The sequence below is a fragment of the Dromaius novaehollandiae genome, unplaced genomic scaffold, assembly GCF_036370855.1.
Source record: "Dromaius novaehollandiae isolate bDroNov1 unplaced genomic scaffold, bDroNov1.hap1 HAP1_SCAFFOLD_32, whole genome shotgun sequence".
Taxonomy (NCBI): Eukaryota; Metazoa; Chordata; class Aves; order Casuariiformes; family Dromaiidae; genus Dromaius; species Dromaius novaehollandiae.
Window position 1 is genome coordinate 4001987 of NW_026991447.1, and position 15663 is coordinate 4017649.

General features: G+C 37.9%; 1 protein-coding gene across 1 annotated transcript; it reads right to left on the minus strand.

Annotated features, from left to right (window-relative positions):
- Window positions 1-7308: 7308 nt before the first annotated feature.
- Window positions 7309-14814, minus strand: LOC135326597 (transmembrane protein 18-like). Its single transcript, XM_064504405.1, has 6 exons — window positions 14802-14814; window positions 12356-12504; window positions 11916-12036; window positions 9350-9404; window positions 8405-8498; window positions 7309-8280 (listed from the first exon to the last, which is right to left on the minus strand). Exons 1-6 carry the CDS (start codon window positions 14812-14814, stop codon window positions 8194-8196), a joined length of 519 nt encoding a protein of 172 aa, XP_064360475.1. The 3' UTR covers window positions 7309-8193.
- Window positions 14815-15663: the final 849 nt, after the last annotated feature.

The window sequence follows — 15663 nt, forward strand, 5'->3', positions numbered from 1 at the left end:
CATACCCGGTTTGGGAACCTTATGTCTTTTATTCCCACACTACAGTTTGGGAATGGTAGCTAAAGTTCATACGTTGGATAAGGTGAGCAATATAAGTGATTACAGCAGTATCACAATATTTTTACATGTGTAAAATGATATTTTTAAATGTATAAAAGACATGGACTGTCTTGAACTCTTGCTGTAGGACAGAGTCTATCAGTATTTGCAAGTTGAAAATCTCATTTGAGAAGAAAATATTAAGTTCTTAGTAAAGTCAGAGAAAAGAAAATATCTCCATTGGCTCTCCACTAACTTCTGTTTCTTGTAAGTGTTCACTCTCTTTCTGGAAGACTTCATACCAAACTTTTGGCAATACCGAATTATTTCTGTATATGGTTAGGTTTTTACACGAGAATTGTAACATCATTCCAATACCTTCCTGCTAGTTCTGTGCAAACACTTTCATGGGTCAACTGAAATTCTGTCTGGGGAGGGGAATTGCTAGCATCCACTCAAGGTGGGAGAGCAATCACAAAAAAACCAAGGAGGAACTGAACTAATGAACTTGGGAGATCACATCAAGATAGATATAACCAAAACAAGGTTTCAAAGTGTTTTAAGAAAACACTGGTCTATACTGTCCGCTTAGGGCTCAAATCAATACTCCTTGATCATGCTTACATGCTGACTCTCACTCTGGTTCAATTCTGGAGTTAGCCCTTGGCTAACAGAGGAAGGAATCTGGGCTCAGTGAGAGATTGGCTTAAACTTGGACCTTTCTAGTAAAGAAACTTGAGCCATGTAGTGTAAGGAACTGACACAAGCTAGACCATGCCAGAAATACCTGCTACAGGAAGATAACAAGGGCTAAATTCAGTCAGGATGATTAAATTGGTCCACAAAGAAGCACTTTTGCAATTCTGGCTGCTTGCATTTGTTAGTGCATCATCATAACGTACCATCTGCTCTTTTATATGCTTCTTTATAGCTCTGACTTTCAGAGAGATGGTTGTGATTACCTCACATCTTTAATATATAAAAAGAACCGTTTGCTAGTTCAGTGTTCGGGGGGAAAAAAAAGTGTTTTGTCAGTTACTCATCAATTTGCTCATCTGTTTGTCCTGTGCAGCATGATGATTTCAGAGTCTGCTGACACTGTTACCCAAAGGAGTATGATTCATGCACTAATTTTCCTTCCTTCCTGCCTATTTCTTTTAAACTTGCTGGAACTTTAATATATCCCATACACATTTTTCACCTTAAACTATTCTGCCTTTCACTACCAGCACTACATTCATTTCACTTCTAGAATCTTATTTACTTCTTTAGATAGGCGACTTACTAATGATAGAAAAATACTCTAAATTAAGATGGCATAACATTGTGGTTTATTACTGTTAACACCCCATTCTTGGCAAGATATCTATTCTTTTAAAAAGATCTGTATCTTTTCTCTTGGAAAATGAACTCCTTTTGCAAGAATAAAGACTAATATTAATAACAGTACTGTTGTGTCTGTAGAGCCCATCTTTACCAAGGCTATTAAAGTATTTTAGGAAAATAGCTTGTTTCTCTTTTGTCAGTAGGGAGGTCATTTAGCATGCTCCAGGATACATAGTAAATCCGTGACCTTCAGAATGAATCTCCTGACACTGAATCTTGTAGCAACTAGAGCATGGTTTGTTGTAGGGAAACCAGGTCAAAGACTATTGGACTCTGACAGTGCTATTCTGACCTTTCTTACAGTTTGACAAATTCACTGTGGACAAATGGCATGTCTCTTTTTCAAAGAGAATTTATGTCTATTTCTTTTTCAAAGAGAATTACGTGAAAATCATTACCATGATAACAATTGTCATTCTTCACTCACGTATAAATCTGGACAGCTAATTTGGCATATTAAGCTTGTTCGTTCTGTGACATGGCAGCAGATGCAAAAGTAGAAAACTTGGATACCACATGCTTTATTTGCTAATTAATTTGAAACTTTGATGGTATAAATCAATAAACCAATTTGCTAAAAAGAAATCACTCTTGTGTTCTTTTTATAAATTAGCTCATTTTCATCAGAGGGATGTTCTGTGTCCTGCTTTTTTATAACCATTGAAGAAGGATTAGCTTAATTTAGGATTTGGTGCAATTAAAAAAATACAGGAAGTTATATAAAATTAGATTGTTTCCTTCATTTCTGCTAACTCTGTGATTTCAAAAGAAAAATGGACATAGTGATTGATGATAGTGATTATTTAGAAAAAGTCTCACTATTAATTAACCTACAAAACCAACACCTTCAAGTAGAGCCATTAAACCTGTCTTCAATTCCATTTTTTACAACACTGCAGTGGATCGAATGTAAAAATCCCCAAACTGACAGTTCCCTGGATTCTGTTATAAAATATTTTGTCGTGAAGGGCTGGACACTTTTATACTTTATTTGGTACATCAGCTTCCTGATTTTTGTGATGCTTTTGATTGGTACAAATCTCATAAATCACTGTCTCTTCCAAGGTTGCTACAGGAAGCTGACTACTCTTGCTAATCCCTAAATCAAAGCATGGAGTATGGTATCAGAAGCATGAATGATAGAGTTATTGACCTAAAATGATTCATGTCTTGCAGGTCCTACCACACATGACTTCAGGAAAAAATATTACTGATGAGCTATTGGTAAATTGTCATTGCAGACTGCAAAGGAGTAATACATTTCTACTTTTGTTTGCATAGTTATCCAGATTCCACAAAGCAATTTCTTGAATCATGTGAGGAATTTCTAAAAGCTCCTTGTTTCTACAATACTAAATCCCTTCCAAGGCTAGTGTTCTTCAAGACCAATGTGCATCTGTCCTAATTATATGAAAAACTTCACAACCCACCCTGCCAGTTGTAGTTACCTGGATGCATTTGATTTCACAATGCTAAGATTGAGGTATAAACACAATCCCAGTGAAGGGACTTAGCCTAGGCATCTCCTTGTCCAGCTGAACTTCATTTTGTGTGCCCTCAGGCCATTATGCAAACCCTTTTTCTCAGGTCTTTGCTGGAGCAGATGGGAGGAAGGGGATATTGGATAGTATTTCTTTGATTCAGGATTAACGTGTGTGTTATAAATGACACTAGGAACTTGTCCATTTTAAGAAATGTGTCTTGTTTCAATCAGTTCTGCTGAATGCCTTTCTGATTTTTATAATGTTTTCAGACCAGAGAGGCCACACATCTGATCCTGACGTTGGTTTCAGCTGGTTCTAACTCTGGACAGTGCCAAAGACAACAAGACCCAGTATCCATGGGACTATTTAAATGTTATACTGTTACAAACACTGACTATTATCGGTTACAGCTCTTTACCGGGCTTTATTATGTCTGAGAAACTGTATAAGAAAGGATCCTGCAAGTCATATTTAAATGAAATATTTAAATGTGTAAACACAGATACAAACATAGAGGTCTTCCTTTTGAGTCTTGAATTATTCCTATTTGGTACAACACTGTTCCAGTTTTGCAGTAAAACAATAGTATCAGCACAGCCACAAAGGGGAGGAACTGGTCAGAGGAAAGCAGGCTGCAAAACAGAGGTCTACGTAGCCGATCAGTTTTGAGGTATGAGGCAGGTGTTTCACGAGCATGGCAGGTTAAATTGCCAAAGCTATTCATAGTTGTTTTGTGTATGTGCGTGCATGCAAACTGCAGGAAGGGGAGTGAAAACAACTCAGAACTGCAAGTCTGTGTTCTCAAAGAGGGAGCAGAAAGAGAGCTCAGATGGATTCTGAGGATAAATAAGAAACAGAGCAGCAAGATTACAAGCTCAACACACGAGATACAAAGGGGAACGTCCAGTGGAGAACTCTGCACGTACAGCTTCTCAAAGGGAGTCAGAAAGCCTCTGAACTTTGCTGGGTATTGTTTTTCAGAATGCAGAGAAAGACCGAAGTGATTTCAGACACTCTGACAACCTCACTGATGGCTATAAACAACTGATAGCTATATAACTTAATAAGGACAGCCTTGGTAATGATGCCTTATGTAAGGGTAAATCACAAAGAAATGGGAGATATGCATAAGTTTTGTTAGTTCATGAACAAGACCAGTTCAGTACACTTTCCTGCATATTGTTTGCAAAACATTGTAATTGTTTTCGTTTTAGTTGTTAATAATTGGTTGGAGACAGGCTCCTCCAGGTGAAATGCAGGTGTGAGTGAAGGGGGATATTTATTTCCTTGCCTAATTAAGAAGCTTTAAAATACAAACCAAAACACAATCCTGACTTCAAAACACTACATACGTGCTCATCTTCACTGCTACAAGAAGTGCTTTTGAATGAAAAGAGGAAGAATTTGAATAAACTTTTGCAAGTGACTGGAGATCTATCTTGCAGTTCAGATGACAATTTATGCTTTCGAAAGCTAAGGTCCAAGCATTCCTGGTCATCCTAAAACACTGCAGAAAGTATTTATGAATTTATGGTGAAAAGCATTGCAGAACTGGCTATGAAAGAAATATTTTGAGTCAGCTTTTGCATATGAAACAGTGACATCCAGTGGCTAGTATGGTTAACTATAATGATTTGATGCACAGAAAAACAGATACACTTGTATTTGGTTTGAAAATTAGTTTTTTTAAAAAAAAGAGTAAATTACAGTGAATGTGTAAGAAGAGAGAATCCTAAATTCTAGTTCTTGGAAACTCATGTCTTCTCTGTAGGGAACTTTTCCACAGGGGATGATGCCAATTTCTGCCAGCTTGTCTTTTTACACAAATTTTCACGCAACAGAGCTTCTTCCTGCTAGGGTAAAGCTGCCAGGTTAATATTGCTTCTTCTCTTTTAATGTTTTTCCACAGTGGCTAACAGCACGTGTTGCGGTGGAAAGGAAGGCTCTTAAGGAAGGCTGAAGGTTGAGTCACTGCCTGCAAGATACACAGCAGCAGTAGCAAATCAGCTCTGTCTAGCCTTATTTACCAAAGGACCCAATTGTTTTTTTGTATGTTTACTCCAAACTGAAAGAATAAATAGGCTTTTCCACAAGCAACCTAAATTCACATCTCCCAATTAAATAGTATTGGCTAAGGTATTCCGCCTGGCTTAAACATTTGGCTCTCATTCACTTATACATATAAAATTCTAAATAGGCAAAACAACAGTCTCTAAATTCATGATGTAATTATTTTGATTTGACAGCAACTAGGCTCTTACTTTATGCTATTGTAGTATCACTTCATAAATCCAGTCACATAACAAATAAAAAAACCACGCTTTACTTAATTTTGAGGGTTTCTCTTATGGCTAGACACTGATGTCAAATATTTTGCAAACTTTAACTCTTGAACATAGTGGTTTCCTAGGCAAGGCTAGCTAGAGGACAAATCATCAACCCAGTTATAAGTTTAAGTCTTTCTCAAATGTAGAAAACAGGATGATTTTTCTGACAATCATATATATGAAAGCAACACTGTTTGTTTGTGATGAGTAAATTAAATAGTTATATAAGATAAATTATTAAAGTTTAAGTAGTCAGGAAAGCTTTAAAAATGCTTAAAATTTTGAAGTTTGAATTTTGAGATGTTCCTCATTCAAGAAAATATTATGTTTCGGAATTAGGTGCCGTCCATACTTTCACTCATCAATACTTCCAGAAAACAAGCTCACTCCTCTGCCACGTTGACTCTCTATAAACTAAGTAATAGCCACCTGCTAGCTACCACATTTTACTAGTGGCATCCAAAATTATCAGATACCATACAGGTAAAAGATTATTCTCACTTGATGATTAAAAATAAATAAATAACCCCCCTGCCTTTCAAATGTAAGGGTTCACTTTATTAAAAGACTGTGGTGTATTAAAACCTTGTATTAAATAGCAACATTCAGCTGTCAATGCAACACAAAACAAAATACTGCCTAAAAGGTCTATTACATGGAGGGGAAAAAGAAAGTGAACTTTGGCAAGCACAAGATTGGGTTTTTTTGATTTTGTTTGGGATCCTCAAAGATGTGGAGAATTGTTTCTGTTAATAAATCTAGGACCAAGCAACAGCAACCCACCTGGGCGATACAGAAAGACACTTATTATCTTGCCTATCTTACGAGAGTTCTGATTGTGGCATCTCTCCAGTTTCACATACACGGGAGGAATTTTCATTTTTCCAACCTCAGACACAAGGAAATGGGTTCAATACTGAAATAGGTAGGGAAAGGTTGCCTTGGATGTACTAAATATAGCAGATTTTTTTTGATTGTGAGATATTTGCTGCTTAGGGAACATGCTGCTCTAAACTACCTTATTTACTGTGAATCAAATTCCTACACACAGTGTGCAACGATGCCAAAGGCTATTCTTAATAGGTGATCCCTCAGTACCAGGCAAGGATTTCAACTGAAAACATGTGTAATACTAAAATGATTATACCCTGATATTGTTCTGCTCATGACCTTTATCTTGTGAACTGTTGTGACAACATTTGTGTGGTCACATTTAGGTCCACAGAAGAAAAACTCTAGACCACAAATTCTGATCTTGCCCCATCTATAAAGACCAAAGCTGAACTTTTCCAAACCAGGCTGGGAGAATTATGTCTATATAAATAGAATAGGCCTATTCTTTGGTCCTGAAGACAAGTTGCACAGGCTATCCTGCAGCCATTTGGCTAAATTCTTTTCACACCTCCAAAACAGTGGCTTTTAGTATGCACCTAAAGGCACATACTATCCACCAGACTACTGCAGACATTTTCAAGAAGTGCCCAAAATTGCACTAGGAGTTGTAACAGAATGGAACACTACAAGTGTCCACACCTGCACATATTTATTTATATGCTAACATACATATATATATATGGCCTGCACAGCCTGCAGGTCTTGATAGAGGAATGAATGAGGAAAGCTGTGCTGAGTTAAGGAGTCTCATAACTCATGGGAAAGGTAAAGAAATGGATCCCAGCCTAGCACTTGCACTGCCCTTCCACAACGTTGTGAAGCCCTCCAGAAATAGTTTCACCCTGCCCCATGTGAGGCTCAAACTGTGTATGTGCATGCATTTGCTTATTTTCCTGAAGTATGTAATTCCACCAGTTCACAAATACATGCAAGCTTAGAACCTTAGTAGTGTTCTTTTGCAAGCTAACCTTTGTACTCTACTAAGTTTAATTTTGTAGATCATTTTTCCCATGTCTTAAATGATACATACTTTAGACGAAGCTCTAGGTCTCTGCACAAGGCTTTAACTGCTTCCGCATATAACTTCTACTAAAAAAAGTACATGGACTCTTTTACATTGTATTCATCTCCTTTGCCTCACCAAATTCCCTAAATCTAATATGATCTTTTCACCAGAGTCAATTTGTCATTTCCAGTTCTTTATTAAAAAGTCAAACATTTTATACATGTGTATATACATATGAACAGAATTTTGTAGAACACCTTAAAGCTTCTCCCCTTCCCTTCTGTTCCACAAACTAGCAAAAGACACTATAAAAATTTCATTCATATTTAAGAAAGGATATTTATCTAACTGCATTAAAGTGTAAAATATAAATTGAAACAATTTAGAGATGGTTTTGACTGACTTACACAAATTAAGTACAAGATTTTACCAAACCAGCAATTTGTATGAGAAAGAAAAGGAAAAAAAAAAACAATTAAAAATATCAACTGCAATCCAACAATCTGTATTCAAGATACAATGGATAATTTTATTTATAAAATGGTCCTGTATCAGAATTGTTCACTGCCACACAATACATACATGAGATATGAAACTTGATCTACAAAGTAAAATGTTCTGTAGAAGCATGAGTTCTTGAAGTGTTCTGAATATTAGCCCTCATTTACTAGAATCCATAGCACAGCTTCAATTGGCGTAAGTAGAAGACTGGATACTTAATAAATACGTATTTAACACACAGTTAAAAAAAATACACAGGTGTATGAAAACTGACTGGAAGTTTGTACCGTTATCAGTGTTAATTGTCTTGGTCACGGTAAAAATAGCTTGTACTAAAGCACAGAAAGACCTGTTAAGACCAGCCTGTCCTGATTTCATAGCAAAGTTGAGATGTATTGTGAACCCCTGCTTTCACCTCATTGTCCATGGCCAAAGGGTGCAAAGTCCTCTCAACATCAGACACAAAAAAACATTGCTGTTCTTGGATAAACATACAAGAAGGACTCATTACATGAAACAGTATTTTTACAAATAATAATAAAAATATTCAACACTTTCAATTCTTCTTTTTCTCTGCTTTAATTCTCTGCTGTAGTGTCTTCAGTTCAGTCATTACATTCAAAGTTCTGTAAACCCAGGTGACCTGAAAAGTATGAGTATTATTACATTCAACTCATTTTTAATATAATGTGTACACACACACATGCACACACACACATTTACTTATCAGTTTCATGAAAGAAGTATCCATTTAAATAAACACATACCACAATTATGATAGTATTCACCAGAAGTGGTGCTGAAAAGACTAGTGAAATAAACATTCCTCTTGAATCAAAGTATTGGTATTTAGAAAATAGCCTGATAGAAAAGAAAAAAAAAAAAAAAGAACATTATTCACTGTATTCCACACAACTTTATATGTTCATAATAGCTGTTCTACATGGATATTGGCCAGATTATCCCACTTCTTGGGAGCCCCAAGCATGGGACAACATTCTACTGTATCAAGCCAGAAGAAAGGGGTCGTCAATATCTAATCAGTTATGAACATTCATTACAATACCAGCCTTTCTTTTTTTTGTAAGGCTTTATTGTTTGACAGAACCCCCCCCCACACACACACACATAGTATCTTTCCAGAAAGACTATTAGTATTACTATAGTAATCTTTCCCTGTTACACTGGGGAAAGATTAGTTCAATGCTTACGGAAAAAAGTCATCAGTTTAATTCTGGTACACAGACTAAGTAAACCAGGCAGATTTTCATGATATTTATGCACATAATAAGCATATAAAATACTTAGCGATATTTTTGAGAAATGGTGCTTAACTTCACCTTATTAAACACAAACAGCTAATGAAAAAAAAAAAAAAAGCCCATGTCCTCTTTCCCTTAACTGTACTACTCTGATTTTCTCTTAGAGTTAGTTTACAACAATCCATGCAAACAAAAAGTGTTTTTCTTCTTTTGATTTTTAGTCAGTAAACACATGTTAACTGTTAGAAAAATTACTCTTTCCTATAAGCTAAGTTGAAACTATATTGCATTGTATGGTTTTGTCCAAAAGGATTTTATCAATCAGTGCAACAGATCTTCCACCATCACATTCTCTTGATGAGACATGAGTGACTCTTTCAATTAATGTTTTTGGTGGAATGATACAAAAAAATAACTCATGCATTTAAATGTGAAAGGGAAAACAGTTACCTCCAATTCATAGCTGCTAATTCATTTATATATTCAGCACAGTAAACTAAACCTACTGTACAACAAAAGAAAAGTATTGTTAGATTCAATACTTCTTTAAAAATAAACAGCAAGTTATCAGTTCTAAGATGTATACGTACTCTACATTAAAATTCCATGATCCTCAGAAAATTGTCACACATTTAACTACATAAAGCCAGTTCTGAATGTTTGAAGTGTCCCATATAGATACTAACAAATATTAAGTGATCAGAAAACATACTTGCAATATTACAAAGAGACATAAAATCCTGCATATCTGAGCTTACAGGAAGAGCTCAGTATACACACGAGTATTTTTTTTTTAAATCAGTATTTTTTCCATCAATCTTGTTGATGATTGCTTCTAAGATAAATCTGTAAAATAAAGTCAGCACTCCCCCCAGACTGGTATAGAATTAAGATATCATTTTAGATGCTTTAGGTTTTATATCCACCATTACTATCTAAAGCTAGTGTACTAAACATTAAGAGTAAATTCACCAGAATTATAAACAAGCATTTATGCAGTTCCTTCCTACATTGCATTGCATCCAAGTCTTAAAAAGGTAAATCCCTTCTATTTATAGTTTTAACATTTTTGGTCATTAAAATATCTAGGAGAAACACTGTATTTAAAACTGCTTCACAGAAGTGTTTTGAATTCACTTATGAGGACACAGCACAAGCTTTGTTTGTGGTAGGTATATAGCAGAGCAGTCCGCTGCAGTCCAGTGAAAACTAGTATATCCTTATTCAACAGTTATATGTAGCATAAATGCATCAAGACAGCAAGAAAATCCATTGAAATCATATGTTTAATAGAAAAGCAATGAGACTATATATTATCCAATTAAAAAATTTCCTTGTTTTGTTTTTTGTGGAAAATGATACAAGGAGAAACTTAAAACTGCTTCAGTCACTTTAAAGATGACATGCCCAAACCAGTTAAAAAAAAAAATTTGGTGATGTGAAGGGGAATGCCATAATAAACAATATTCTGTATTGTTTTGGCATCAGCTGGGTTATCTTTGTATGGTACTGCACAATATAGATCATACTTATCATGTCAAGGTAAACCAGTGTGATAATTTTGTAGTTTCTTTAGTCATTTTTTACTTTGTACAACATAAAATATTTTTTATTGTTGATGTATCACCAGTGGTTCAATTTTTCAGGGACGTACAAGGCTGTGACTTGATAAGGATTTTTTTAAGCACTCATCTCGCTTACAGGAAATTTACATCATACTTGCATTGAAAAGCCATCAAAGATCAGTTCCACTCCAATTTTCAATGCAATTAGTGCTTGGGTGTGCAAATCCATGCTGGTAACACTAAGAATACTTTAGATGAAGAATCTAAAGTAAACCGAGCCAGCATGTCATTAGAAATTCTACATGCCTAACATTAAATTTAAGAAAGAAAATCCTGACTTTTTAAAAGGAACACTTGGGCCTAATGTGTTGTACACGTGGCATCACTATTTCTTCCTCTGTACTCTGCAGTTAGAAATGGATTTACAGAAATTTACTAAGATTTCTATATTAATTTTGGGAGGTAATTTACATCACTGAAACCTTAGTTTTAGCTGAGTTACGTATTTGCAGTTTTGAGAAAACTGTGATTCCCCTTTCAACTTAACTAGTTGACTAAATGATATTTTAAAATGTCAACATAGTCTTCAAGTGGAATTTTTTGCCTGTGATTCTCTTTAACTTGCTCATCCTTCCTCCATTACTCTGTAAGCATGACAGAACTGAGGCAGTGTGTACAGCCATAACTAGAACCACGGTGCTGCTCGCAGCACATGCATATAATCAAATCCATGACATCTTCTAAAACAAATACCCTCCGCAAGGCTACTCTTAAGCCAGTCAGCCACAAAGACAGAGCTTTGGTTAGGCAAGGCCACAGAGGATCCTCAGGCTGACCTCTGACAAATCCTGAAACAGCAAACACTGGTACCGCAACGGTAAGAACCAGGTTTGCTCTTCCTCATGCCATTCGCACAGGTGTTAGTCAGGCAGTAGACCAGATCCAGAAATGAATCCAGCCAAAAGCTGGCCATATTTCCTGAAGGGCAGCATTAGAAGAAGGCAGAGAGTAACTGCCAGCTTGTGAGAGTCCTTGTCTGCTTCTCTAGAGTAACAGCAATCTTCTGTGAAGCTGTGATACATAATTAACTATGAAGAAACCTTATTTATCACAAATCCTCCCTAAGGCCAAAGTTTCAAGTCACTACTTCATATAGTCTTGGAAACAAAACAAATAGGCACATATGCTATAACAGCTTCTGTGACAATGAAATGCAAGTAAGTATTATTGTGTACAGGCACATGTATTAATAAAAGAGAAATACTGCTTTGCATGCCCTTTAACTATTGTAAAGCATATCACAAAACCCAGTATTACGCAGACATATACAGAAAATTGTAATTACTAACCTAGAAGAATATCTTTAACAGTATTAGTGGCATAAAGGATGCAGGTGCCGCCTGCCACCCGAAAGGCAAGTTCAGGGAAGCAGCACTGCACACACTACTCACCCACGCAAAGGAAGTGCCCTATTTGCACCCGATAGTGCTGCAGAGAGAAGCACGTCAGGAGGAAGCAGAGGACGTGGAAAACCGCCAGCCCCACCAGCCAGGGCTCAGACCAGTCCGTCGTCTAGGGACAAAATTAAGACAGACTCGGCGATCACGCAAGCTCCATCAGGCAGCTTTCCTTTCCACACCCCACACGGAAGAGGAAACCCCCTCTCGCCCACCGGCCCCGCTCGCAGCCACGGGGCGCCCCAGAACAACGCCGCCGGGAAGGTGCCCGCGGCCCGGCCGCCCGCCCAAACGCGCCCCCCCCGCGCAGGGGCCGAGCCCCACGGCACCCCCGAGGCCGGCGCCGTCCGCACCCCTCCCCTCGCCGGCCCCGCCGCCGCAGCGAGCCGCGAGCGCCGCGGGGAGCCCGGCTGCAGCGAGCGGGGGCGCCTCACCACCAGCACAGTGCCCAGCCCCAGGGGCGCGCCCCGCGGCGCCTCCACGGCGGCGGCGGCAGCGCCCCGCCCCCCGCCCCTCCCCGCCGCCGAAGCCTCGCGAGAAGGCGCCCAACGGCTGCCGCCGCCCAGGCCCTGCTCCGCGACAGCTAGGGGCGGGGGGAGGCCGTTTGCGCGGTGTGGGTGGCGCTTCCAGGGCTTCCCGCTCCCCTCTGGGAGGGCAGAGGCGGCTCTCGGCAGCAGCGCGGGGAGCAGGGCTGCCCCGGTCTTCAGTAAGAATCGTCTTTCCTGCTTCTGGAACTGAAATTTTCTCAGTGGTGACTCGACCTTCTCAGAGAAACGGCAGAAACTCCTGTTAGGTTTTTAGTAGCTGACATACAAGAAGATTGGCAGAGAGTATTTTCTGTGGCAGTTTGTTGCATAGTGTCAGGCTGCTGTCAGGGCTTTCCGGGCCCTTCAGATCTGCAGCCCTGTGCCGTGTTGCCTCTTCGGTCTTCCCTCAGTAACAGTGCCTGGCTTCAGCTGCTTTAGGATGAAACTGCGGGGAAAAAAAAGGACAGTGTTAAGCCTGATTGGAAATTTCTGACTAGAAACCACTTGAACACTCCAGGCAGGAGCTTAAGTCTAGTGAAAAATGCTAATCTTGCAAAAGAAAAAAAATGGATTAGTGGGCAATGAAAAGGGGATAAGACATCTCATTCACACCTTTGTTTTTGCTAAATGCGTGTAGGTCTCGAGGAACCTACCAGTCTTAAAGACCTATCGCTCTTAAGTAGAAATTTCAAGTTCAGGTTCATCGGCTAAGACAGCAGGCTTCATGATCTTAACAGAATTATCTTTGTCTGAACCACAAGGCATACTGTTACGCAGTAGCTCTATGCTGTGGTTTTCATGACATTTCTATTGCTGTCATGAAATTATTTTTTCTGAAGGTTTGGCTTACCAGATCTGAAGCTTTGGCTTACATTTTTTGCCAGATCATTTTTATATGAAATTGGGTTTAAAATTTGATTCATGAAAGTTCATGAAGTGCTGCAGGAATGGGAACTCTGACAGCTTTTTTCAAAATGTTTGGAAGTGCAAGCAGAAGTAAACACTATAAACACTTACTCTACCATATAGACAAATACAGGCCTCAGTGTGAACTGTAATCTCTTTTTAGTGTCATACTTCTGCAATTTAGTGTGAGTTACCTAAAACTGAAGATGTTTTTTTCCATTTTGTTTTAGGATTTTGGTGGTCTTTTTCTCAGCAACAATAATATCTGGAGGTAAATGAATGGCTTTGCACCATCCTGCTTAATTTTACAATGCTTTAAGTAACAAAGGCTCTCATTTCTATTACTATTCTGATCTTAGTTTTAAGACTGGAAAAAAGAAAAAGATGTTTTCAGCCCACATTATAGATTGGGAAATAAGGCCAAGAGAAATTGACTTGTCATTTAAAAAATCTTACGATTAATGTACTAGATTAAATGATTTGGGATTTCTGTAAATGGGGAATCAGTTTCTTTTAAATTGCTCAGTAACTGACTAGAATAACTGTCTGCAACAGCTGAACAGGTTCAGTGAATGGAAGATATAGTAGATGCTTTATGAGCTGAATATGCTGGTCAGTGGTGAATCTATCATACAGGCAAGCTGGCTGGATAGAAAGTTAGTGGCTTATTATGACTACAACATACAGTATTGAAAATTTTATGTAGTTTTTACTGTCAGGCACTGTAGAGAGCAGTCAGTGCAAGCTTTATCACAAAATACAGGCTGCTTCTATGAGACTGGCTAGGATAAAGTCAATAATGGTGTTTGTCAGCAGGTGGTAGCAGATACATAAGTATTACCAACACTTTTGTGTGATATAGGTTAGCTTTCATTTTTCATGGAGAATGGAATGTGAAGCAGAACATACTTAAAAATAACAAATACACACATTGCTCTTTTATAGGGAAAGGCCTGTACATTTTTCCTGTTACAGCTTCTCTGCAGATCCAGCATGCTACATTCAGATCTTAATTTTAAAGATACTATAGAAACAAGAGGTATGCAATATCAATGATGATGTAGAAATATTTCTGTTCTTTTTACTCAGAGTAACTAGACAAATAGGTTTTTAAAACTGAATCTCATTTTTCTATTGTAAGATTCAGATTCCTATATAATTTCTGTCCAGGCTACAGTATAATCCATTTTGATTTTTACAGGAGAAAAAGGAAAATGTATCCCTTTTAACAAAAGAAAAACTTAATTGTGCATAGGTAGGTATCTAAAATTACACATTTATATAAGTTTAGGTTGCTGAAGACCGAGCTCAATGACAAAAAAAGATCTGCTTATGGCAGAGAATCTCAAAACTGAGTGCTAAACTATATTTTAATCATAGCACTGGGAGCTGGCCAGCAAATCTGGGTTTGTGCTAGCCACTACTTGGAAGTGCCTTTTCTACTTACTGTGGAAGGACATGCAGGTTAGAATCTCCAAGTAAATAGGAAGGAACTTTTGTTTTTGAAATTCCCCACACATACTGAAGTGCTGCCTTTTTTTTTTTTTTTTTTTTTTGCCTTTCTTTAACAAATCTGTGAATTAGCAGGTAGATAGTTCTCAGTGATCTTATTTCATTAAGATCCTAAGTGTAGGTTCGTTCTTGTGGTATTGTATTCCTAATTTTTACCTCAAGAAGCTAATGTCCCTTGTAATGCAAGAGCTGTATTTAGAATATCTTTGAAAAATGAAATATCATACCAATATCTGTTGTCCTTGTACCAAGCCAGCCATGTCCTACACTCTTTTCTTCTTTGCCTTTGATATTGTTCTGTCTCTGCAGGGTATGTTCCATTATGAACTGGAGTTTGCTTAGGAGTGATGGTGGTGGTGTGAGCTATCCAAGCTTTCCAAGCTGGGTGAAACAGAATTTATAATAGTCTCAGTTTAAAAAGGCAATTTCTTGGGGAAATGTTATTAGGAACTTTCTTGTTCTTAAACATCAATGAAAAATACACGGAATACAAAATAGAAATAGCTCATGACTTCCCTAATGTGACTAGATCAGTCCAACAACAGGCACGTCCTCTGATCATGAGTTGTTCACACATCAAGAAAGTCAGGTCACAGCTTGCGGTTATTCTGCTATTCTTGTCCTTAACATGCACATTGATTTATGGCTTTGCGTCTTTGAGGGTCTGCTTGGAGTTGGTGAGACTCAAGTTGTTACTTCATTCTTTGAAAGAAACCCTGAAGTTGGTCCCCAGGCATTTCCAACAACCTTTGAACATGGAACCATGATTTCTTAAGCATGTTGTTTTCAAGAGTACT

Excerpts from the sequence above, each read along its gene's own strand:
- LOC135326597 (XM_064504405.1), bottom strand. Across the intron at positions 12,037-12,355 it reads GGCTGGGCACTGTGCTGGTG|ACGACGGACTGGTCTGAGCC; the intron begins GTGAGGCGCCCC and ends TTTTGTCCCTAG. Across the intron at positions 8,499-9,349 it reads TTAGCAGCTATGAATTGGAG|GCTATTTTCTAAATACCAAT; the intron begins GTAACTGTTTTC and ends CTTTTCTATCAG.